This window comes from Eulemur rufifrons, chromosome 7 (genome assembly GCF_041146395.1).
Source record: "Eulemur rufifrons isolate Redbay chromosome 7, OSU_ERuf_1, whole genome shotgun sequence".
Classification (NCBI taxonomy): domain Eukaryota; kingdom Metazoa; phylum Chordata; class Mammalia; order Primates; family Lemuridae; genus Eulemur; species Eulemur rufifrons.
In genome coordinates this window covers 154,397,655-154,420,716 of record NC_090989.1, presented here as the reverse complement: position 1 = coordinate 154,420,716, position 23,062 = coordinate 154,397,655, and the positions used below count along the sequence as shown (strand labels likewise).

General features: G+C 49.5%; 1 protein-coding gene across 1 annotated transcript in view; it reads right to left on the bottom strand.

The window, feature by feature from the left end:
- The window catches only part of BSN (bassoon presynaptic cytomatrix protein), a 96,521-nt gene extending 84,922 nt beyond the window's left edge, over positions 1–11,599 (bottom strand). Inside the window, exon 1 of the mRNA XM_069473637.1 lies at positions 11,391–11,599. Coding sequence (XP_069329738.1) covers positions 11,391–11,599 — 209 coding nt within the window. The remainder of the gene's footprint in view (positions 1–11,390) is intronic.
- Between the last annotated feature and the right edge of the window lie 11,463 nt (positions 11,600–23,062).

Here is a 23,062-nt window from a genome sequence, read left to right as displayed (position 1 = left end):
TAGGGACTTTATAATGGATAAATCACTGGTAACACCTGAATCCCCTGATCAATCTTCTCATCACTGAAGTGGAACAAGGAGACATTAGTGCATCCCTCAGGGATGCAATAGGAAGTACATAATACCACCAATGAAGTATTCTTGCCAAAAAGATTGAACCTGAATCTATTCTGATCTAGATCTAACCATGAATTTATAGGAAATATGGGGACACTAGGGAACAAGTAAAACGACATCATGAGGAAGTGTTCAGCCAAAACCAAAATGGGAGAGATTCTCAGGATAAATGTCCCGATTTCTTCACCAAATAAATGGCATGTAAAAAAAAAAAAAAAAAAAGCAGCAAGGGGGACTGTTAGAATAAGAGACTTAGAGAACACATCAACCAAATACAATGTGCAGACTTTGTTTGAATCCTGATTTGAACAAACTGATTCTAAAAAGTCATTTTTGAGACAATCAGTGAAAATTGAACATGGACTGGGTGTTAGGTTATAGCAAAAATTTACAGCTAACTTTTTTGGTTGTGATAATGTCATTGAATTAAATTTAAAGCACCCTTTAACTATTATAGGTATATCCTAAAGTATTTATGAGTGAAATGATGTTTGGATTTTGAATGAAAATACTCCAGCCAAAAAAACTGCTGGAGGACAAAACAAGTTGGCAAGACACCGATCATTGTTGAAGCCAGGTGATGAGTTGCCTCAAGGAACCCATACCATACTATCCTTTCTCCTTTTGGGTGTATTTGAAATTTTCATCTATATAGTACTTACTGCTCCTGGGATATCTACCCTACAGAGCCAAAGGCCAGTATACTAACCCCAGAGAGAGGCCAGCATGACATGGCCCACCAGGAAAGGACAGGTTTCACACAGGGGTTCCTCTGCAGTGTAGAGGGGCTGCCATGGCTAGGGTGCAATGGGTGGTTGCCTCTCCAGTCCAACCCTAGCTCTCCCACTCTGCTCAGCTGGCACCACTCAAAACCTGAGCTAGCAAGGTCTAGGCCTTGAGAGTCCAACACTAGCCACTCAAGGTCAGGTATAGGGGGTTGGAAAGTGGGCTCACAGGTCCATAGGAAAGGGAGAAGGTCTCACAGTATGATTCCTGAAACAAGCACACTGCCTTAATTATTGTCCCAGTTCAAGGAACAGAATCAGGATCCAAAAAGAGTCTCACTAGGTTGAAAAGGATCTCCAAGTATAACCAGAGAAGACATGGCAGGGACTTGTGCAGGCCCCCATAGATTCATACTTGGGCTGCACAAGTCCAGGACGGAAAGCACTCAGTCTTTGTGTAAAGATGCCCAGCATAAGGCTGGACACATGTGGGAGGAGCTTTCAGAGAATCCTCAGAAAGGAGTAGGAAGGTGTTCTCATGCAGAGTGAGTAAAGGCCCCTTGTCCTTCAGACTATGTCTCTCATAGTCCGTATGGCATGCTGAGCCCTGGGCCCTGTTCTCTGAGCTTCCTTGTCCTCAGGTACTGACAGCCTTGGGCAATGCAGCTCAGGTCAGCCAGGGTCCCAGAGTCCCATCACAGCCACAAGAGCTAGAGATGTCAAGTCCAGAGAAGAAGATCAGGGTTGAGGACAAGAGAGCACAAGGGCCTTCAGCCCTGGCACATGACAGGCTTAGTGAACACCTGCTAAACCTGTGAGCAGATAGTACCAGAGGGCAAAGCTAGGAGCAGCAGACAGGAGATGGTAAGAAAATCATCACATAGAAAACAAGACACATAGAAAACAAGACACATAGGAAAACTTTCTATCAGTGAAAAAGCCACTGACCACTGGGGTGTTCATACCAAGGCAGAGCTCCAGCCTGTGCAGAGTATGACAGCAGACATTCTGACACTCATTAGAGGTTGGATTAGATGCTCCAAATAAAAGGAGAATAGAGCAAACACATCACTGCTGAAGCCAAACCACGCTCCTGAAGGAAGCAGCCTCACATGTTAGACCTTGACATCGCAGGAGACCTGGCCTGAGCCCACAGAACCCACAGAGCTGCAGAAGCTACAGAGTATCATATCCGTCTCTTCACTCTACAAATGAAGGAGTCTGCCCAATTGCCCAACTGGAGGGGGCAGAACTAATGTCTCCTTCCGACTAGACTTTTTCATGTCCTACCCTTCCCCACCACAAGCATTTGCCAACCCCAGTTCCCCTAGAAATCATGGGCATGCTGGCTGGTGCCAGAGCACCCGCAAGATGTGAGTGGAACAATACTTAGGAGATAAGCAGCTGAGCACAGCTGGGAACAGAGAGCCTGCAGCAAGCTCTGTGGGCCCAGGTAGGAGCCTTACTGGCTAGCCAGCCAACCCAGCAGAAGAAGGCTGACAGCTTTTCAAGAGCCCCTACCTACCAGAAGTAACCCAGAGGCAAGTTGCCAATTAGTCCCTCTCTTGGGTCTAGGCTGGACTGTGTAGTCATCTTGTCCATTCTGAAAAATCTCTGCAGCACGATGAAAGAGCAATCCTCTTCATTTAAAGCTGCTTCTAACTAACCTAAAGGGTGCACGTGGTACTTTTGATTTATGATCTTGTTTTCTTTTCTTTTCTTTTTTTTTTTTTTTATTTGAGAAGAGTCTCACTCTGTCGCCCTGGGTTGAGTGTAATGGCGTCATCATAGCTCACCACAACCTCAAACTCCTGGGCTCAAGGCATCCTCCTGCCTCAGCCTCCAAGTAGTTGAGACTACATGTGCATGCCATGATGCCCAGCTAATTTTTCTATTTTAAGTAGAGACGGGCCCTCACTCTTGCTGAGGCTGATCTTGACCTCCTGAGCTCAAGTGATCCTTCAGCCTCAGTCTCCCAAAATGCTGGGATTACAGGCGTGAGCCACTGCTCCCGGCCTATGACCTTGTTTTTTATCATCAGTGGGGCTGAAGAACAGTGGGAAGTATCACCTTTCCTTTTTACACACCTCACAGAAACCAGCTGTCAGAGCTGGAAGGGACTTTGGAGATAATCTCATTAAATCTCTCATTTTACAGATGAAAAAACTGAGGACCTACCCAACATGCACAAGCCAGTTTTGAGCAAGGTCAGGATTGATTTCTGACCCCCACCTCAGATGTTTCCACTATTCTTCACCCCTAACACCACCCTCCCCTGTCCTTTGCTCAAACGTCCCACTTCCTGATCCTTTTCCTCTCCTCAAAGCCCTTTCCATCCTCTAGCTAAATTTCCCATCTTTGCAGAGGAGGAGGCAGAGGGGTGGCACAGTTCTCTAGCTGTGTTCAGCATACGGCATTTTGGCTTGCTAAAATATGTAGCTGGCTGTTCTTCTGAATCGCTCACTTAGGCCTTTGGAGCTTCCCAACAGAATAAGTTAATGTTGTGAATGTGTTTTGTAAGCTGTAAAACACCATACAAATATATGCTCTACTATTTTAGAATATGAAATAATATAACCTATTAATCATGCTCTCATTTATCTTGCCTCTATGAGACAAAGAGAAGTCAGGAGCAAACTCTAGTTTAAGGAAGAGGAAGTTGAGGGTAAAGATCTGGACAAGTATTTCTCCTCCTTCAGACCATGAGCCCCTTGAGGGCAGAACCCATTTTGTGCTCCTTCCTTTGTTCCTCACACTTCATCAAGGGATAGGCATCCAACAGGTGTTCAGCAAAGGGTTTCCTGAATACATGGATAAAATTTCACTTTAAAATTCTTTTACTTCTAAGTAGAATCTAACTGGAGAAATTCTCACAACCACTCTCATATACAAAAAAAGTACAGGTGATGGGGTGGGAAGGTTAGGGTAATGTTGGCCAAAAAATACAAAACTTCACTTAGATAGGAGGAATAAATTCAAGAGATCTATTGTACAACATAGTGACTACAGTTAATAGCAATGTATTGTATTCTTGTAAATCGCCGAGAGTAGATTTTAAGTGTTCTCACCATAAAAAATAAGTATATGAGGTAATGAATATGTTAATTAGCTTGATTTAGCCATTTCACAATATATACTATATTTCAAAACATCATGTCATCAACAATAAATATACAGTATAGAATTTTTGTCAATTTAAAAAATTAAGTAGTTAAATTTTTTTAAAAAATTCAGGTGACCCTGTTACCTGCCTACAAACATGAATGTAACAGTGTGATTATCAGGAAATTTCCTTACCTAGCCTTTCTTCCAAAGTACCCAAATGTCTTAAAGGTTCTTCCAGCATCCTTTGGAGGTTCAGTTCTCTCCTCAAGCCAATGGCACTGGAGAGCTTGGGCTTCTCTGGATAGGATGATTCTTGCATGAGCTCCTGGACAAGTTGCTGAGGAGGTTCTTCGATCTCCTCAGCATTTGGGACCAAGTTCCAAAAGCCAACACTTCTACTTCCCCTCAGGGAAAATTTCTTCTTCACCTTTGGCCCTGACAGCAGCCCCACCACTTCAGGGGTAGCTAGGCCTTTCCAGGTAGTTTTGGATTTGATCCCAGGAGTGACCTAGAGTTCCCTGGAGGCTTCCAATGTGACCCTCTTGTTAGAAAGAAGTAGGGATTCCAGGTAAGGGGTCTCTGTTGGGGCAAAGCTCTCTTCAGTACACTAGGTACCCATATGAGCAAAGAATAGGAAGGAGAAATCAGAGCAGCCCTGTGACTAGCCTGGGGGTCCAAGGTACAGCATAGATGAATCAGGGAGCATGCTCATTAGCCCCATCCCACAAGTATGGCTGACCAGAACCTAAACTATAAGACAAATGGGCTGAGAGAATGAGAGGAGGCAACACACACCCTCTAGAGGCATAATCTGACCAGAATTCCATCTCCCCTACCACAGTCCAGTGTCCCATTCATTCCACAGCTTCCACCATTGTGCTGGTGAATGGAGATGGCAGAAGGCCTTACAGGAAAAGAGCTTGGCATATGCTACAAATGTAGTATCAATACCAGCATGACATGTACCTGGCACCAACCTTTCAGACTGGAGCAGGAGTCCTCATGGCTAGATTTTCCACCAAGTCCCAGCTTACCAGGAAGGCCTCATATCCTAAAGTAACAGTCAGTCCTTGCTATAGGCACACAGGTCTCAGCCATCATTTCACCATTTAAAAAGTTAGTTCCCAGGCAGGAAGGACAAGTAAGGCCAGGTCAGATGGGGCCTGCATGGCTAGGCAGGTAGAATGAGAAATAAAACACCTAGCAGAACATCTGTGATGAAGCAGTCATCCAGTAATGGTAGTTATAACTGTCATAACAGTGTTGCCAACACACCTCCACAGTCAGCCCCAACTTACTGCACATGGCCCACAGACTCCCCTCAAGCAGCCCACACACAGCACGGTCTGGCCGTCCCCACCCCATCATTAACAAGAGGAAAGAGTCCCATTCAGAAAAGCAGGACCTATGAGAAAGGGAAGGATTTATTGAAGCCCCCAAATACTATCTCCTAGAAAGTTCATATACAGGGATGGCTCCCTCAAGCTTGGGGTGAAAAGGTATGACCAGAGGCCTCTGAAAGCTTTGCCTTCTTTTTTTTTTTTTTTTTTTTGAGCACAAAAATGAGGTTTATTGAGGAAGAGCAAGATAGGTTTACAGAGCAAGAGCAAGATATGTTCACCACAGATGACAAATGGGGCCCCCCTGTTTGCCTTCTTAAACTCAGAACCAAACCAAACCAACCCAGAGGAAGGCGAACTTTAGAAAAAGAGCAGAAAAATGACCCACTGCATTCTTTTTTGGTTTGCAGTTAGCCCAAAGCCTGGTTCTATTTTCAGTGAACTCCTAGCCTCTCCATGTTTGAAGCCCTCAAGAAACCCTCACCCCTTTTTTTTTGACACACACACACACACACACACACACACACAAAAAAAAAAAAAAAAAAAACACCCGCTAGAGTGTAGAGTGCAGTGGCATCATCAGAGCTCACTGTAACCTCCAACTCCTGGGCTCAAATGATCCTCTGGCTTCAGCCACCTGAGTAGCTGGGACTACAGGTGTACACCACCCCCGGCTAATGTTTTCTATTTTTGGTAGAGATGGGGTCTCACTCTTGCTCAGGCTGGTTTCGAACTCCTGGCCTCAAGCAATCCTCCAGACTTGGCCTCCCAAAATGCTAGGATGACAGGGGTGAGCCACTGCACCTGGCCAAGAAATCTTTTTTTGAAAAGCTAGAATTGGCTGGGTATGGTGGCTCACATCTATAATCTCAGCACTTTGGGAGGCCAATGTGAGGATTGATCTCTTGAAGCCATGAGTTCAAGACCAGCCTGAACAAAATAGTGAGACACTCATCTCTACAAAAGATTTTTAAAAATTAGCTGGGTGCAGCTACGATTGTGCCACCATACTCTAGCCCACTCTCACTCTGTCTAGGTGACACAGCAAGACCTTGTCTCAAAAAGGAAAAAAAAAGTGAGAATTTCTTGGCCAAAAGAATGAAATTTGAATCGGAATAGCTTCTACATAGAATTCCCGATTTACAGGAAAACTATGAGACAGAGAAACATCTTAAATGACACCACAGGGATGCAATCAGCATAATCCAGACTATGAAACAGGACAAATGACACAGTTCTCTAATACATAAATTTCAATGGGGAAAAAGGGAGAAGGAACTACATATTTAAAGAAACTGCGGCCGGGCGCGGTGGCTCACGCCTGTAATCCTAGCACTCTGGGAGGCCGAGGTGGGCGGATCGTTTGAGCTCAGAAGTTCGAGACCAGCCTGAGCAAGAGCGAGACCCCATCTCTACTAAAAATAGAAAGAAATTATATGGACAGCTAAAAAAATATATATATAGAAAAAAAAAAAATTAGCCGGGCATGGTGGTGCATGCCTGTAGTCCCAGCTACTCGGGAGGCTGAGACAGGAGGATCGCTTGAGCTCAGGAGTTTGAGGTTGCTGTGAGCTAGGCTAACGCCACGGCACTCACTCTAGCCTGGGCAACAGAGTGAGACTCTGTCTCAAAAAAAATAAAAAAATAAAAAAATAAAGAAACTGGAGAGATGTATCAGATAAATGCAATGTGTAGACCCTATTTAGATCACAATTCAAATAAACCAACTGTAAAAGCAAATTCATAAGATAATCGGAAAAACAGAACCCTCACTGGATATTTGCTGAATTTAAGAAGGGATTGTTATCCTGTTCAGATGTGATTATGCTGCTGTGGTTGTTTATACAAAGCCCTTATTTCTTGGAAATGCACACTGAAATACTGATGATGAAATGTTGGGATGTCTGAATTTGCTCCTGTGGGAAGCGGGAGGTGAGGGAGATAGACTAAATTCAATTGGCCATAAGTTGATGATGGTGGTGGCTGGGCAATAGGAACACAGGAGTTCATTAGACTATTCTATTTTTATGTATGTTTGAAAATTTCCCCAATAAGAAAACATTTTTTTCTTTTTTCTTTTTCTTTTTTTTTTTTTTTTACAGCTGATCCAGCCACTGTAAGGAAAACAATTTTTTAAAGATAGCCTTTCTCCCCCTAATCTCTCCATCTCTCCATTGCTGTTTTTATCAACAGCATTCTATCAGTCTTACTAATGCTGAGAAAACTATATTATCAAAGCTACCCTTCTTTCCCTAGCAAGAGATGCAAAAATGGTTGCCCCCTTTCGGTAAAACTTTGACATCATCACCATTCAGATCTGATGTCACTTTAGCGCACACCCATGACATGCCCTCTAAGAATCCAGCCACTGGAGCCAAACAAGATCTCTAAATGACAAAGGAGAACTATTTCCAAACCTGGCAACTGTGTCCTTTCATTTTATCTTTACAAATTAGTCCCAGATTTCTCTAGAGCCTGATTGTTAGCTGATATAACAAGTCTGGCTAATCCCAGACTAGAGGCCTGACAAATCCATTTTGAGAAAAGAACCCTTGAGTGTGATTCTCAGAGCAGCCTCACCCACCTTCCAGCAAATGACTAGGTTCTCTGTGCTCAGCTACCTTTGGCTCAAAATGTCTCCCTGGCATATAGGCAAGAAGTGAGTACAGGCAACTTCAGCCTTGATCATGGATTTTGATGGGTAATGAGGGACAGGTGCCTCACCTGGCTTTTCCCCAGCTCTCCCCCAGCCCCCTGCAATGAGCCTCATTTCTCTGCTCACTGTCCCTGCCTGTGTAGACCACACTCCTCATGGCATTTCTCTCTCACCACCTCTCCTAACCCCTCATTTTTCCAAGATGCCTTGGTTCTCTCCCTCCCCTGAAGCTTGGCTCTGCCTCTCCACTCTTCCCACTTGACAACCCTTCTAGAAGCACTGCCTATTTGACACTTCTCAGACACTGAACTGCTCACAGTGTCTCTCCTAGAGCTCTTCAAGAGTACTCTGACCAACCAGTCTGTGAGGTGCTGGAGGACAGGGAAGCACCATATACCCTTCCAGACATTCCACAAAGCCAAGCACTGTGTTTGCTCTTGACAGCTGATAAATACACCTTGGCTGATTGACTGAAAGTCAATTTGAAAATGTCAAAACATATACAAGTCTACAGATCTGGTGTGGACTAGATAGGCTGCCACTAGTCAACATGGCTCCTTTGTGTGATTATTTTATTTGAGGGGGAGGTCTTTTTCTTTTTTCTTTCTTTCTTTCTTTTTTTTTTTTTTTTGTGTGTGTGCAATTATTTTAAAAGGTACCTTCTGGGGTACTGATAAGGTTCACTGATAAAGTTCTATCTTGATCTGATGGTGTATCATGGATCATGGGTATATGTATGGGTAAAATCCCATCAATATGTATATCCCACTGTACATTAGGCATAACTCCATAAATAAGTGAATGAATCGATGAATGTAAGATCCCCCTTTCTCTAAGAGGATGCAGCCCACAACAGGGTACGCAGCTTAGAGAGTGGAGCCTAGGACAGAGTTCACCCTTCTCTCAATCTGGCACTCCTTAGGATAAGGCACAGCCTATATAATTGTACATGGTGACCCTGAGACCAGAAGCAGAAAGCCTTTCCTTGTGGGACTCTTCAATGCCCAAAGCCCCACATCATCCCAATGCACTAAGAGGCAGCACTATGGGTATGACAGCACTGCTACTGATGGGATTCAAGTCAGGCTCTTCACTCGCAAATGCTGAAGCCACTCCCTCACAGAGTACAAGTCAGTTCAGTATGAGGATGAAAAGACTAATTCAGCTTGGGGGACAAGGGGTAATATGGCAGTAGGAAAGAGCAAGGATCAACCCCCCCCCCCCAGAACCTCAGTTCCATCTCCCTCTGCAGTGAGTAAAATGATCTCCCCTTTACCTGACCCTCTCTACCCACTTCCATGAGGTTTCTGACTGCCTGAAAATTCATAGGATTGCTGGAACCAATATGTCCCTGTGCTAATGCTCTTTCCTGAATGCCCAGAAGCACATGCCATAGGGCTTTTTCTCCATCAATGGGCCAATCTGTTCAGCAGCATCTCAGAACAGAACACGCTAAATTTGGCATCAGGTACCTGAGATGCTCTGGTGAGAGGAAATAGAAGCCATTCCGATGCTGAAGGAGAGACAGACCACGAAGGTGTTGCTCAGCTGAGGTGGTATGACAAGCTGAATGTCAGTTGGAAGAGTAATTGCACCTTCTAAGGGTCCCCAGTTCTGAGCTTTGGTGACAAATAGCCAGCTCACCTCCTGAGCCTGATAGTCACAGGATCTCAGCACCACAGACCCATGTGTGAGGCTTGCCCATAGCCAGGTAAGAGATTGCGTGACTGCTAAATCCATGGTTCCCCTCACCCACAGCAGTTCATGGGCCTTCCCTAAAGCAGAATGCACAGGCAAAATGGAAATGAAACATTAAAAAAGAAATATGAGCAGTAGACATGCCTCCTGCCTGTCCCTCTGAGCTATCTAAGTCTTTCCAAAAATCTGATATTCTTGGCTCTGCAACATCTGGTAAACTACAAGCAGAGCAGCCCATTTGGTTACCAGAAGAGAAATGCCAAATTCGCCATATAGAAAAGTCCTAATAACAAGGTGTTTTTCCATTCAACTGTAGATTTCCCTTGGAAGGAGAGCACTAAAGCCTTGGTGAGCCTCCCTCAAGCTAAAACCCAAACAGCAACTTAGCACGCAGCAAAATGGATAGTGTTTGCAATGCTAAGAGCTGTGTGCTATCCAACTGCATTACCGTAATAGCTAATGGAAAATGGGCAAATCCCACCTCAAAAAGGGATGCTCACAGGCTGGCCTGTCTGAGGCAGGTTTCAGGATACTAAAAGCCATTCATTACTGTTAGTTGTCTAAGAATTGACTTCTGAGGAAATAAACACATGAGAAGCACAGTTGGGTAGCTGAAGAATCAAAAATTATGCTCCCTCACAGTTTATGTGCTTCCACACAGAAAAGCCAAGGCAACATATATCAGCAGACTCACATGGAACCAGGAGCACCTCCCCCCAACCCCCTGGGAGTTTTGCTACTCCCCAGGCCTATTTGGTACAAAGATAATGCCTTCCATTTTATCCTGTCATCTCTTCGTAGTTTTCCTGAGTTTTCAGTCTACTGACTTATATGTTGGCATTCCCCTCTAGTGCATTCATTGCCACTTGATTGTTTTTGCAGGACCTGGGCTGGCGTACATTTAAAACAAGCTGGTTTCTCAGTATTTGATCAGATATGTTCCATTTAAAGCATTCTATGTGGTTTGAGGTGGTGATCTACATCATAAGGTAAGGAGAACACATCTGATGCTAGATGACTCAATAGCATTTTTGATTCACCCCAAAGTGTTTCACTAAATCTTGGTGAAGGCATATGATCCTGTTAGTATTCTTGGGCTTTAAAAAGTACCTTTTTCATGTCCAGTGGACAATTTTCCTTCCCCCAAAGATGATTACAGCCACTAAATGCCTGAGGAAAACGCAAGACCAATGCCTGAGGAAAACGCAAGACCAAGTTCACGGTTCAACTATTTTCTTATCTCTCTGTTCCTCGCAGTGACACTTATCTTCCCTGACAGCCACTCCCATTGTGCTTTTTCCTCGGCCCAACACAATGGACACATGCAAACACCAGCAGACAGGGAGGACGTTTTCCATCCCATTGCTTCCCTGTGCCGAGGGACCAGGCTAAGGTTACATAAGCCCCTCCTGGGCGGTCGGGCCCGGCGTTGGGAAGAAGCGAATCTGGGGTTCGTGACGGAGTCACGGTCTGCAGGCCCCGACTGACCCTGTGCTTGTCATCCTGCCTCGCCAAGGCGGGGCAGCTGGAAAGGAAGGTCGGCTTCCCGCGACCACCCAGGTCATGCCAATCCGGCAGGGTTCAAAGTGCGGCCGGACGTCGAACCTCGCTGTCCACACTAGATCGCGGGACCCAGGGCCCCGGCCCCGGCCTCAGGATGCAGCTCACCGCCCCCCGGGCGCCGAGACACGCGCTTACCTGCCCGGGCTGGGACCGGGACCGGGACCGGGACCGGGGCCGGGGCCGGGGCCGGGGCCGGGGCCGGGGCCGGGACCGGGACCGGGGCCAGGGACTGATGGTCCCCCAGTAGCCCGCGCCGCTCCCGCCGCGGGGAGCTGTCCGCCGCCGGCCGGTGCTGAAGGCGGCTTCCCTGCGCCGGGGCCCGGGCCGGGGCCGGAGCCTTCGGGAGGCAACGGCCCGTCGCCAGCGCCGCCCTCCAGGCTGGCCTCGTTGCCCATGGCTGGCAGGAGGGCGGGCAGGGTAGGGGTCGCACTGTGCCCGGGCCGGCGGCTCCCGGGCGGTTCTCACACTCCCGACACCGCCGCCGCCGCCGCCGCCATCTCCCAGCTTGGCTCGCGCCGCCGCCTGCCGCTGCGCATGCGCGTCCCGCGCGCCCCTTCCCTGCCCACGTCCCTCCCTCCTTGAGCGCGCTCCCGCCAGGCTCGGGGTCGCCGGGAAACCGCCGCCAGCGCCCGCGCATGCGCCCTCTGGGGCTGACGCGGCTGGCTTGTGCTAACTGGAGCCGGTTGGGGGCTAGCGGGAGCGATCCACTGGACCCGTGCAGAGGGGCACCGGCCACTACAAGTGGCCGCAGGAGAGTCGCGCCGTGCCCTGCTCCGGAGTCAGTGGCGCTTTCTGCCTGTGGGAACTCGGGAGTGACAACTCTCCTTCTGGTAACCTGAGTGCTGCAGCTGGTGGGCGTCGTGAGGACAGTCCTCGGAGAGGGGCCACCAGAATGTGGCCTCAAAGGATGCATAGGAGTTGGAAAGGCAAAGGCAAAGGAACAAGGGTGTTCGGAGACGCAAGGACGTAGAAGGAAAGAGACAGGGTGGTATGGCCGGATTGTGAGGGTCTCGAAGGCCAGCTGGGGGGTGAAGACTTTATCCAGATGGCAATGGGAACCATCTGGGGTTCACACTGAGGACTAGTCCCATGGAACAGAAGTCTCAGGAAGCGCCCCGGGGAAAGATGGAGGGCCTGTCAGGGCTGGCCTGAAGTCAGCTAAAAGGCCACCTCAGCAGGCCCTGGGAGAGTGACCTTGGGGATGGGAAAGAGGAGTTGTTTTTCAGAGGCCTTGAGCTGTGGTTCCCAAAGACTGTCTAGATGAGGGGCTGCATGTTGCCTCTTCATTAACCTGAGAGCTCACCAATTTTCTTTTCCCCTGTCTCGTGTTTACAGACTAGTGTTTACAGACTACTCAGCATTATCTGTCTCATGGCTTTTCACATAAGCCTGTGCTTTCCTGAGAGAGAATGTTTCCTAGAAGAGCCACATGATATTCCAGTGCACTTTTGGCCTTGTAAATCATGGCTGTGTAGAAGGGCTTAAGTAACTTGAACCCATTTAATTTTCCTAATGATGAGGAATATATCATTTAGGATGTCAGTAGATCTAACCTGACCTGGAATAATCCAGGGATCCCAGTGAACACCAATAACGCAGAGGTTGGGAGGAGCAAGTAAGAGAAAGAGGAAATGCAGAGACCCGACTTCCTAGCATTTTCTCCTGACCTTGTATCTGCTGTGCTTCAGGCTAAACTGCCTGGCCTCACTGGGACTACCTCAGATGAGGAAAGCCTGTCTGCCTGCATTATGATGGTCCCTACTGTGTTTTCTCCTATGCTATAGGATGTTCGATTTAGCTTCATGGGTGTCTAGTGACTACATGGGCACATTTAGGCTCCACAAGAGTCCACATCTCATCCTCTCCACTCCCCAGATGGGACCTTGGCAACTAACTTAGGCTTGCTGAGCCTCCCTTTCCTAGTCTGCAAAGTTAGGATATTAGTAACCCCTCTAATATGGGGGATTATAAGGGTGGAGTGGCTGATTGTAGTAAAACACAGGGACAGGTGCCTGGCACACACATGACAACTGTATTATTAGTTGTCTCTCTGGTAGTGTTCTGGGATTTGGGGGTCTTATGCTGCAGCTTTCCTTCTGGGGAAGAACATGTGCACAGGCACTAAGGGCAGGCCAATGGCCTGACCTTGTCCCAACCCAGGCTGTTCCGGCTTCAGTCACCAGTCAGTGTAGGTTGGGCTATTTGGAAAATGGCAAAAGATGTTTATTTTTTGTTTTTGTATAAGCCACAAGAGCTTTAGCTTTCCACAGATTTAAATCAACATGGCCCTAGTTCCTGTGGGGGTAATTAGCCATACTCAGCCAGCAGGCCTGGGGAGTTGCCCTGCTCAGAGTGGATTCCTGCCTGTTAGCAGAACTCCAGGTTCTCTGCTGCCTTGATGACAAAGAGTACAGCACAGTGGACCCAGGAGGACCTAGAAGTATGGGTCAGTGGTGCCCCTCCTCTCCTCTCAACTCTCCCAGTTCCATTTCCTCTGAGGATCATCCCCAGGAACATTCCTGCCCTGTCAACATCCACCCCTGGCATTCAGCCCAGGGACTCCTGCCAAGCATGAGATGGTGCTGGCCTCTGATTGTCTGGGGCTCTGATTCAATCTCCTATTTTTATTCACCACCCTAGGGGTTGTTTCCTTTCTCTTGACCTAGACTAGAGCTCTTCAACAGCAGGACCTTGTCTGCTTTGTCCTATCCCCTGAGCTTCCCTTCAGCAGGCCCTCAGGGGCTGATGGTTGGACTGGGTTCTCCATGCTTCTCACCAGCACTTCCAGGGGGTCCACCAACCACCAGGCTTAAAAACACCCAGAGAGATCTTTGGCTTTAGCTTCTGACCCAGTAAGTAACAGAGAGAGTGCTGATATTGCATTCAGTTTCTCCTCATGCAGTGGTTGTTGATGAGCTATCTTTACTCACCTAGGAGAATTCACTAGGCTTGACTGTACTTTATGACAAGTGAATAAACAAATCTCTCAGTTTGTGCAAACCAGCTGTGTGGTGTGTCTGGTACCATTCCCTCCTGGGTCCAACTGCCCCACCAGGGACAGGATGGACCTAGAGATGCTGCAGGAGTTTCCCAGCCCCCTAAGCTTCACTTGCTGAAGGTATCTTCTTCCTCCTTCAGCATGACATGTGACACATGACAGCCATTTTGGAGATGGCCAGATGTGAGGAGAATCAATCCACATGCCAAAATGGAATTGATGGGTAGACATGTGTCCTCTTGCTTCTCTAACCTGTGCTCTCAGACCAGAGGGAAAATGGAATCAGGGGAAAAAAGAAAACTATCCAGGTAGGAAAAGACCCAGTAAGAGCCAGCTCACTGCTGGGATTAGTGGAATGATTAGTCACCAGAAGGCAAATCTTGGGAGAATGAAGAGATAGCAGGACCCCAGGAACTGTACCCAGAGGCCAGTTGGGCCATGGGTAAGGCAGCATGTGGATCAGTCCCAGGAAGGGGAGGAGGGGCAGGGCTCAGACTCTGGGTCTTTCCTGCTTCCTCCCACTGTCCAGTTCACCCTGGGCTGACGCATTCATTGTGGTGTCCTCCACAGGGAGGCACAGGATCCAAAGATGAAGATGTCTATGGTGGTGAAGAAGAATGGCAAACTGCAGGCAAGAGTAGGAGATGCAGAGATCGGAGGTGGAAGAGAATGGAGAAGGATGGCAGAGGAGAGACTGCATCTGGATGATGTAGTGCCATGGGCTTTTGACTATTCCAGAGAGGCTGGGGAGAGCTGGCTCCTATCTATAGGGCTCCCTGAACTCTGTACCTTTCTTTTTGATATAGTGCTGCTGAAGCTTGTCTCACTTCTCAGTGAGAAGCAACTCAGGAAATTGGCTTCTTGCCTCCAATCTTCCTCTGGGAGAGAGAAACAGAACTGGAGAGGAAGGAAGGAAGGAAGCCCAAAGAAGCAGAGGCTTTCCCTCCTGGCTGAGGTTCGTTGGCACCATCCACTAACAGGGAATAAGGCAGCTCCCCAGGCAAGCCTCGGGTTGACATGAATCTACAAACAGGAGACCTGGTCTTTGTCCTGCTCAGCAGCCCACCTGCGCTGGCCTGGACAACCTCGCTTGTATACCAGGGTCTTCAGCTAGCCATAGCTCTTGGTAGAGGGGGAAAGAGGAATAATGCTGGAAGGTACAGAATTTGTTTGATGCCTTGCCTGCATAATTCCTTTCCTGTTGCATTATGCCTGTCTTTGTTTGCATTAGGTGAAAAAAAGGCAGTAAAAAAATGTCAGAAATGTTTACCACAAGCCTAACCCCACCGCCCATGCATTGCTCTCAATAAAGCTAATTGAGCACCATTGCTATTAGAGTTACATGCTTCTGAAGGCTTGTTGTGACAAGAAAAAATAATGAAGCCACGGTTTCTTCAAGTTGTAACCATCCAAGTCAAAACATACTGCTTCCCTTGCCCCTCTGTGTTTCTCCAGACAGGCCTCTGGGCTGGCTTTGCCTTTCTTACTCATGCATGCATGCATGCACTTATCCTCCTTTATCAGGCATGTACCCAACTCCTACTCAGTGCCAGGCCCAGAGAAGACTGCAGGACCTGCCCTTGAGGAGTTCTGTTTGCAGAAAGAGTGAGACAGGCACACAAATCATTTCCAATAAACTATAGAAAATGCCACCTGAAACTCTTCTGTGATCCTTCCCACTAGGATCCCAATTCTCTTGGAGTGCCCCCCACCCATCTCTGTTCCATCGAATGGGGAGAGAACAGGCTCAGGTGGAAAGTTATGCACTTATGCCCTTTCCTGACCAGTCCATGTGTCCTACCCCAGGCAACAGAGGTTCAGACATGACTGACAGTTTGTGGGAAGAGGCAGCTTGCTTGAGCTCCTCCATCAGTTCTAATTGTCTTCAGGGATGTCTCTTAGAGGGGGCCCTACCTCCTGATTCCGCTGTGGCTCTCCTATGGCAAACCAAAGGACATTTCTGAGAATCACCCTCTATCACTAGGGACCTCAGGCCATGGGACAAAGTCCTCTCTCCACTGAGCTCCAGCTCTGTCCTGATCAGAATGGATTGTAGTAGAATGGATTGTTTGCTCTGTCATCTTCACTGAGTGCCCAGGCAGCTCCCAGGAGCCACAGGAAGAACTCCTGCCTTCTAGGGAAGTTGGACAGAATGGAGCAGGGAGTGAGGTCTCTGATGGTGAAGCAAAACCCTAGTGGCAAATAGAAAGGTCTATAGGATCTCTGTGACAGAGGCCCCCTAGGCCTCTGCAAGGATGGGTGATTTCAATTCAGTTAAATCTGGTGCCTTTTGAGCCCTAGGATGAGGACAGCACTGTGATAGGCCCCAAGGATATAGCAGAAACCAAGACTGTTGAGCCTACATTGCTCTCACTGAGCCTATGATCTCCAAGTCTGGCCTTTGCCTGTCTGCTGCCCAAACCAGGCCCTGAACCTGGAAGGCTTGACTCTTAGCCCTCAGTATAGGACCACTATCCTACCCTGCAGTGGCAGGTGTGGCCACACATCACCAGGCTAGGCTATGAGAGCTAGTCACACTCAGGCATCAGGGTTGTCTGAGGAGACTGCTTCCTGGCTCCCCCAGGTTCTGGGCTGGCAGCAGGTATCAGTTGGGAAGCAACATCTGGGTTACCACTGCTATTTATATATTAATAACCCCTCCAGCTGGGAGGCCTGGTATGGGCATCAGCTTTCCGGGAAGGCATTCTTTCTGACAATGAGCTGACAATGCAGACTGAGAATACCTAGTAAGGCTGGGCAAAGGACATCCTCCATCTGCTACCAAGAGAGCAAAAAGGCCACGTGTTCAGCTAAGATTCTAACCAGGCCCACCCCCTCATCCCCAGCTCTGCTCCAGGGAACCTCTTGGGGCTCACAGGGTGGGCACATCTTCCTCCTAGCCCTTCTTGATCCTGAGCCTCTCTGAGGAGGCTAGAGTTCCAGGAGTATGCTAACATGCTGCCTGGGACCCAGGGCAGGGCTTGGAGGGCACAGTGGTTGCTGAGTCAGAGCCATTGGGGTCACAGCCGATGCCTCCTCAGCCTCTCCTTTGCACTCTAATCACTACACTGGGCACAGGAAGGCAGACCTGCCCCCCATACACACACACACACACACACACACACACACACCCCTCACATGCTCCTCAGACAAGCACAGAACTACATCCCCTTGAGCATCCCCCATGCCCAGCTCCTTGCCAGCCCAACCAGGCATGTTGTTCCCTAAGGGTGAGTTGGTCTAGGACAAAGCTAGTCTCCTCCCTCAGGCATGCCCAGGGACAAGCTGTTATCCACCCCCCAGCAGAACACTCCCTACCCACTCCCCCTCCTGCTGTTATGGGCTGGAGCCAGCCCCTCTCTGCACCTCTCTGTCAAGACCTTTTGTAATGGAGGTGCTGAGGGAAGTGGGGAGTGGTCCTGGACCACTGGGTCCAATTCCCTGGAAAGGGAGCAGGCTGGCCTGAGCTCGGGACCATTCTGGCAGGCCCCAAACTTGGGTTTTTTCCCTCTGTAGCCTAAAACTGTGAAACCATAAGGTCAGAAGACAACAACATTCTCAGCCCTGGCCTTGGGAGCCCTAGCCATCTGCCAACTAGATGTTCCCTGTGTGCCTGGAGCTGTGGAGACAGCTTTGCCAAAGGTGTTCCCTGGGGCTTCAGGGTACCCCCACTTCAGGGGAAAGAGTGAATCACCAGCTGCCCCATCCCTGCCTGCTTCTAATGCCAAGTGACCCCAACCACACAACCAGAGGCATTTGACCCCCATCCAGGCCCCTCTCAGATGTCAGTATGGTATCTAAGGCTATTCCTCCACCTTTAGGTGCTGCCCTCAGGAGCTCTCAGGCTGGAGGATGGAGAGACTAAGAGAGCATCCAACAAGCAGACTAGGAGAGCATCCAACAAGCGCTGAGCTCTACTCTGTGCAGGTCCCGCCCTGGACGAAGCCTGGAGGCATGCAAAAGCTAAGGCGAGGAATGCTGCAAATGAAGGGTCCCTACTGGTTCCCAACTACAGTGCATACAACCGAATTCCAGGTTTGCTGGCTGGGGCCCCAGGAGCGGGAGCCTGGGCCCCAGACTTGGCCCTCCTATTTCCTGCCGGCTTCCTTTTCCAAGGAAGAAGACCACCCGTAAAGGACAGGCTCCCGAACCTCAGCTATACTCGCCCTGTTGCCCTCAGGGACTGTGCGGCGGTGGTGGAGGGAAGACCAGCCCAGTCACGCCACCAGTTAGCAACTGGGCTCGGAGAGGCTCCGGGCTGGGGCCACACGCGGACTCAGCTCCGCCGCTCCGCCCCCTGTACTTATATCCAGTCCCCGTCTCGGCTCTGCTCTTTGCCGGGTTCCGCCCGGCCCTCCCCGTAAGGACTTAGGCCCACCCACAGCCCGCCGCTCGCCCCTCTCACCTCTAGCAAACCGCCCCCCTCCCCGCCTCGGCCTTCTTAGCCCCGCCCACGGCCCCCGCCTCTTCAGCCCCGCCCACCGTTGGTGCCTTAATCCTCTGGCGCCACCTCCTGGGATTCCGCGGACACCGTCCCCCTCTTTGGCCCAGAGCTGCTGCAGTCCACTCTGCTAGGCTAACCTAAAGAACACTTTGAGCCATTACAAAGGTTGAAAGGTGCCCCTATCCCGGGCCCGAACCTGTCCAGGGGCCTAGGTCTGGCCACAAGGAGCCTTCCACAGGGACATGGACAGAACAACTCCCCCGCCATCCCAGCTGAGACTCTAGGGTCCCTCCCCCAAAGCTGGGGCAGTGGGGCTAACAAATGCCCCAGCAGCCAAATATCTGTGCTGCCCATGCCCCAGGCTGCCCTCAGGCGGGTCCCTTCTGCAGGAGCACCCCAACCCCAGCTGATGGGCACCCTCACTTTGAACCTCTTGCCTTATCTACTCCTCTAGGTCTTCTAGGTGCCCAGCATCTCTCAGTAGAGGCTTTAAGTAATTAGTTCTTTGCTGCTCTACAGCACGAACACAATTTTATAGTCAGAAAAAAAAAGTGTTTGGGTCACACTTAGAATTGAACAGGCGTCACACCAGCTGCAAAACCTGGTAGACCAACTAACTCCCTTGACCTCTCTGGGCCTCAGTCACTTTGCCTCAGGATAGTGGTTGAGAATATGAGCAAAGCAGGGAAAGGAGTAAGCCACCAGCCAATTTGAATTTTTAAGATATAGAAATAGAGAGAAATGAAGCTCACCCTAAAAGACTGATGCTCGAGTTGGGCCGTCCATGCTTTAGAAGAGCTGGGAAAGGACTTCTCCTAGGAGCTTGTTCAGCCTATTGAGAACAAGGTGAGGCCAGGTTTGGGGCGACAATGAGGCAAGTAGTGTGGAGCCTCCAGTCCCCATGAAACTGATAGTATTCTAGAGGGTCTGGCTGACCACATATTCCTAGATACACAAGATTCTCCAGCCAACAGCCCTGACCCAGGACAGTCCCAAGGATTTTGGTTGGCCCAAGGCAGTGCCTTTATGCAGATTCCTCTGCCCCTTTTGCAGGCAGATACACATTATCTCCACTCCACACCCCCAGTTCCCAGGGTGTTTCAGAACCCCTTAGAGATTAGCACTGTCCCCACCTCACAGATGGGGAAGCCAGGCCTGAGAGATCCCAGGAACTTGCCCTGAGTCAGAAGCAGGTGGGAAGGCAGATTTCCTCAGGTCTGATAGTCCCTTCCTTGCTGCCCCTTCCCCTACCACTTTCTGTCCAGCTCAAAAGACCTGAGCAGACAGTCCTCACCCCAACCAAGGAAAGGTCACAGGGATCTGGCAGGAGTGCTGATGGGCAGGGACCTGTCAGGGCAAACAGCAAATATTCCCTTATCCCCCAGAGGAGGTAGGGTGGGCAGAGGCCAGAGGTCCTTGTGGCTTCTTTTCTTCCTGCCCTGCTGGCCTTACTGTTCTCTGCTGAGACGAAGTTCCCTTACTTAAGCTCAGGAGAGTGAACTCCACTCACAACCAGTGGCTTTGGGTTAGACATCAAGCAGAGCTTCTTGAGGTCAAGAGAGCATGGGCAAGGTCATTTCCTGGGTCCCTGCTGCTAGGCCTCTAGGGAGTGAGAAGTGTCTCTGAACACATGCTGGGGACAGCCTTTAGTGACACTTCCTGTGGTACATATTCAGGTCCTAACTCTACAAGTAATTGTTTGACTTTCAACAACTGCCCAGTCTGGGACTCAGCTCTATCTGCAATATGGGACCAGTCTCTTCTCTGGGTCTTGATGGTTCTGAGCAGAGGGGCAGCCTGGGAGTTGTGGGGGAGGGGAGGTGGTAAGAAGCTGGTGGAGGAAGAGGTGAGCCCAGAAGAGACACCAGTTGTTCTGTGACCAATGGCTTGATCCTCCCTCCTAAGATACAGCTGTTGCATCTTCTACCTCCCACACCCCAAGCAGTGTCCCAGGACAACCCATCTGTTCCTTCCTGGGCACTGAGTCATGCTCAGCCTATCCAGCTGGCCTGTCCACCCCAGACCAAGCACTTAGAGTCCAGAATCTACAGGCCAACCAGAGCAGAAACCTGGCCAGAAACCTTTCTCCCCTTCTCCTCACCCCAAGACCAATGCCAAACCTGTCTTGAGACTACCTGGGAGACTGGCCAGTCCAAGCCCACAAGGCAATGGGGAAAGGAGGTGAGGTGCAGTTGCAGGCAGGGACATCCCTAAGCCCCCGTCTTCACAGAGACCCAGCCTGGCCAGAAAGTGCAGGTACTGACCCACTCTGGAGTAGAAAGCCTGTGACAGAAATTTTCCCACATCCTCCTTCACACCCAGTCTCATTGGCTTCTCTGCCACCACTCACCCCTTACAGATGAGGAAATTGAGGATCAAGAAGACCTGTCTTAGCTGGCTCACAAGCAGAAGAGGTGCTGAGGGGGCGGGGTTTACATGTTGGCAGAGCTTCTGGAGCACACACGCAGCCCTCCCAGCACAGAAATGGCACAGCTTGTGCAGAGGCCATCAAGCCACCTCTGAGTGGGCCTGAGTCCCCACTTCTGCCACATGAGCCCCTCACCATTCATGTCCAAGAAACTGTCCAGGGGCCAGGGAAATAGATGCTCAGAGGCAGTGACGTTGTAATAAAGACACTGCTTTTATTTAGTTTGATATGTTTCTATACAGAACGCAGAAAACACATCTTAAAATCATATAGAAGGAAATAAAAACACGTCAGTGGTCGGTGAACACTTGAATGTGAGATTGGCTCTCCATCTCAGAGTCCAGTGGCCATCATCAGCCCAGCGCTCAGGGGAGGAGGCTGCCTGCAAAGGCATTGTTGCTGTTGTTATTCTGTTCACTGCCCCATCGCCTCCAGTTGCTATGGCAACAGGCCATTCTGGGCCAGCCACGTCTGTGTGTGGCAGTGCCCAATGGTGGGGTTGCTAGGAGCAACGGAGCCATTTGGAAGGCCTTTCAAAACCCTCACCTGGAACATTGGGAATTGCTTATTTTTTGAGGCGGTCATTAGAAATGATCTCACCAGGTCAGATCCCACTTGTGCTCCTGTCTCTGGGGCATCAGGGAAACTCTAGTTTGGGCCAGGGCTTCGAAGCATGAGCCCAGTCACTAGCAGTCCACTGAGCCCTCATCTATAGGCTCCTCTCACAGGGGCACTACTCACTCCAGAGTACCCTGCTGGGAGCTAGGAGAGGGGAGAGGGGCTGGGCCCTGTGGAAGAAGGCGCAAGGAGAAACTCCCTCTGGAGAACAGTAGGATGGAGACCCCTCCCCTCCTGCCATTCCTCCCCTCCTGAGGCAGCACACACAAATCCTCTGCAAAACAGATATGGCTTAGAAGTAGCTGCTCCGTGTACAAAGAGAGCCTGGGTCCACCCACCCACCCTCGATCAGGGAAGGGATACATTATTGCGAAAGGCATTCCTCCCTAAAAGGTACCCAAAATAACTCTCAGACATCAATTGAAAAGTCATGCTCAAAATGGTTTCTTCCAAAGGAGGAGAATCAAAGCAGAGTGGGTGCCCCTGAGTCATGGGACAGAGATGCAGATGGACGGACGGATGTTCTGCTAAAAAAGGCAAAAGAAGCCCCAGTGTAATTCCAGAATTTAAACTGTTAGGAAAACAAGGGGGCGGGGGGCAGAAATCAAAATGAGCAAAGCCGTCAGTTCCATGGAATCAACACTAAGAGCTTGTACAAACTGCTGTAAGCGTCACCATTTTTAATCTTTTTTTTTAATAAAACAATTTGAGGCTGTATAAAAACTTTAGTAAAAAATTAGCTTTGAGAGCCCACAGATTTTTACTATGAACTATTGCTGGCACTCTTCCTCCTGCCACCAGGCCTTTTCCAGTCATTCAGGCCCAAGGCCTGGGACTGGAGCGCCAGAGAAAAGGGATGGGGTGGGTCGGAGTGGGGCTGTGGACTGTTGGGACAAAGCGGCCAAGGTCAAGTGAGGAAAGAGCATCACATGACATAAAAATATTGCATCTTCACCAAAATGTCCCCCACCGAGTGTTTCAAAAACCATGATATTCCTTTTAGGAGGGGGAAAAAAAAAACACAGAAGGAGGGGGAAAAAAAAAAAAAAAAAAAAGAGGTGGATGTGATTGAGTCCCTCGACCTCCAAGGCACCCCCACGAGCAGCTGGCCCACCCTGGAGCACCTAAGTTGGGGGCCACAGCCACCGCTGACTCTTGGAGTCCTTTTCCATGGAAATGAAGACCCCTTGGTGGTGGGCCACTAGTGTACATGGGGTGGAGGTGGGGATGTCTGTGGCCCAAGAGGTCCCTCCAGCTTCCAGCCCCTGGCAACAGTGGGAGAGCAAACCCAGCACCAGGGCCCTGGCCCCTGAGCCAGGGCCAGGAGGCCCCCAATTCAGGCTCTGGGGTATCAGAGCAACCAAGTTGAC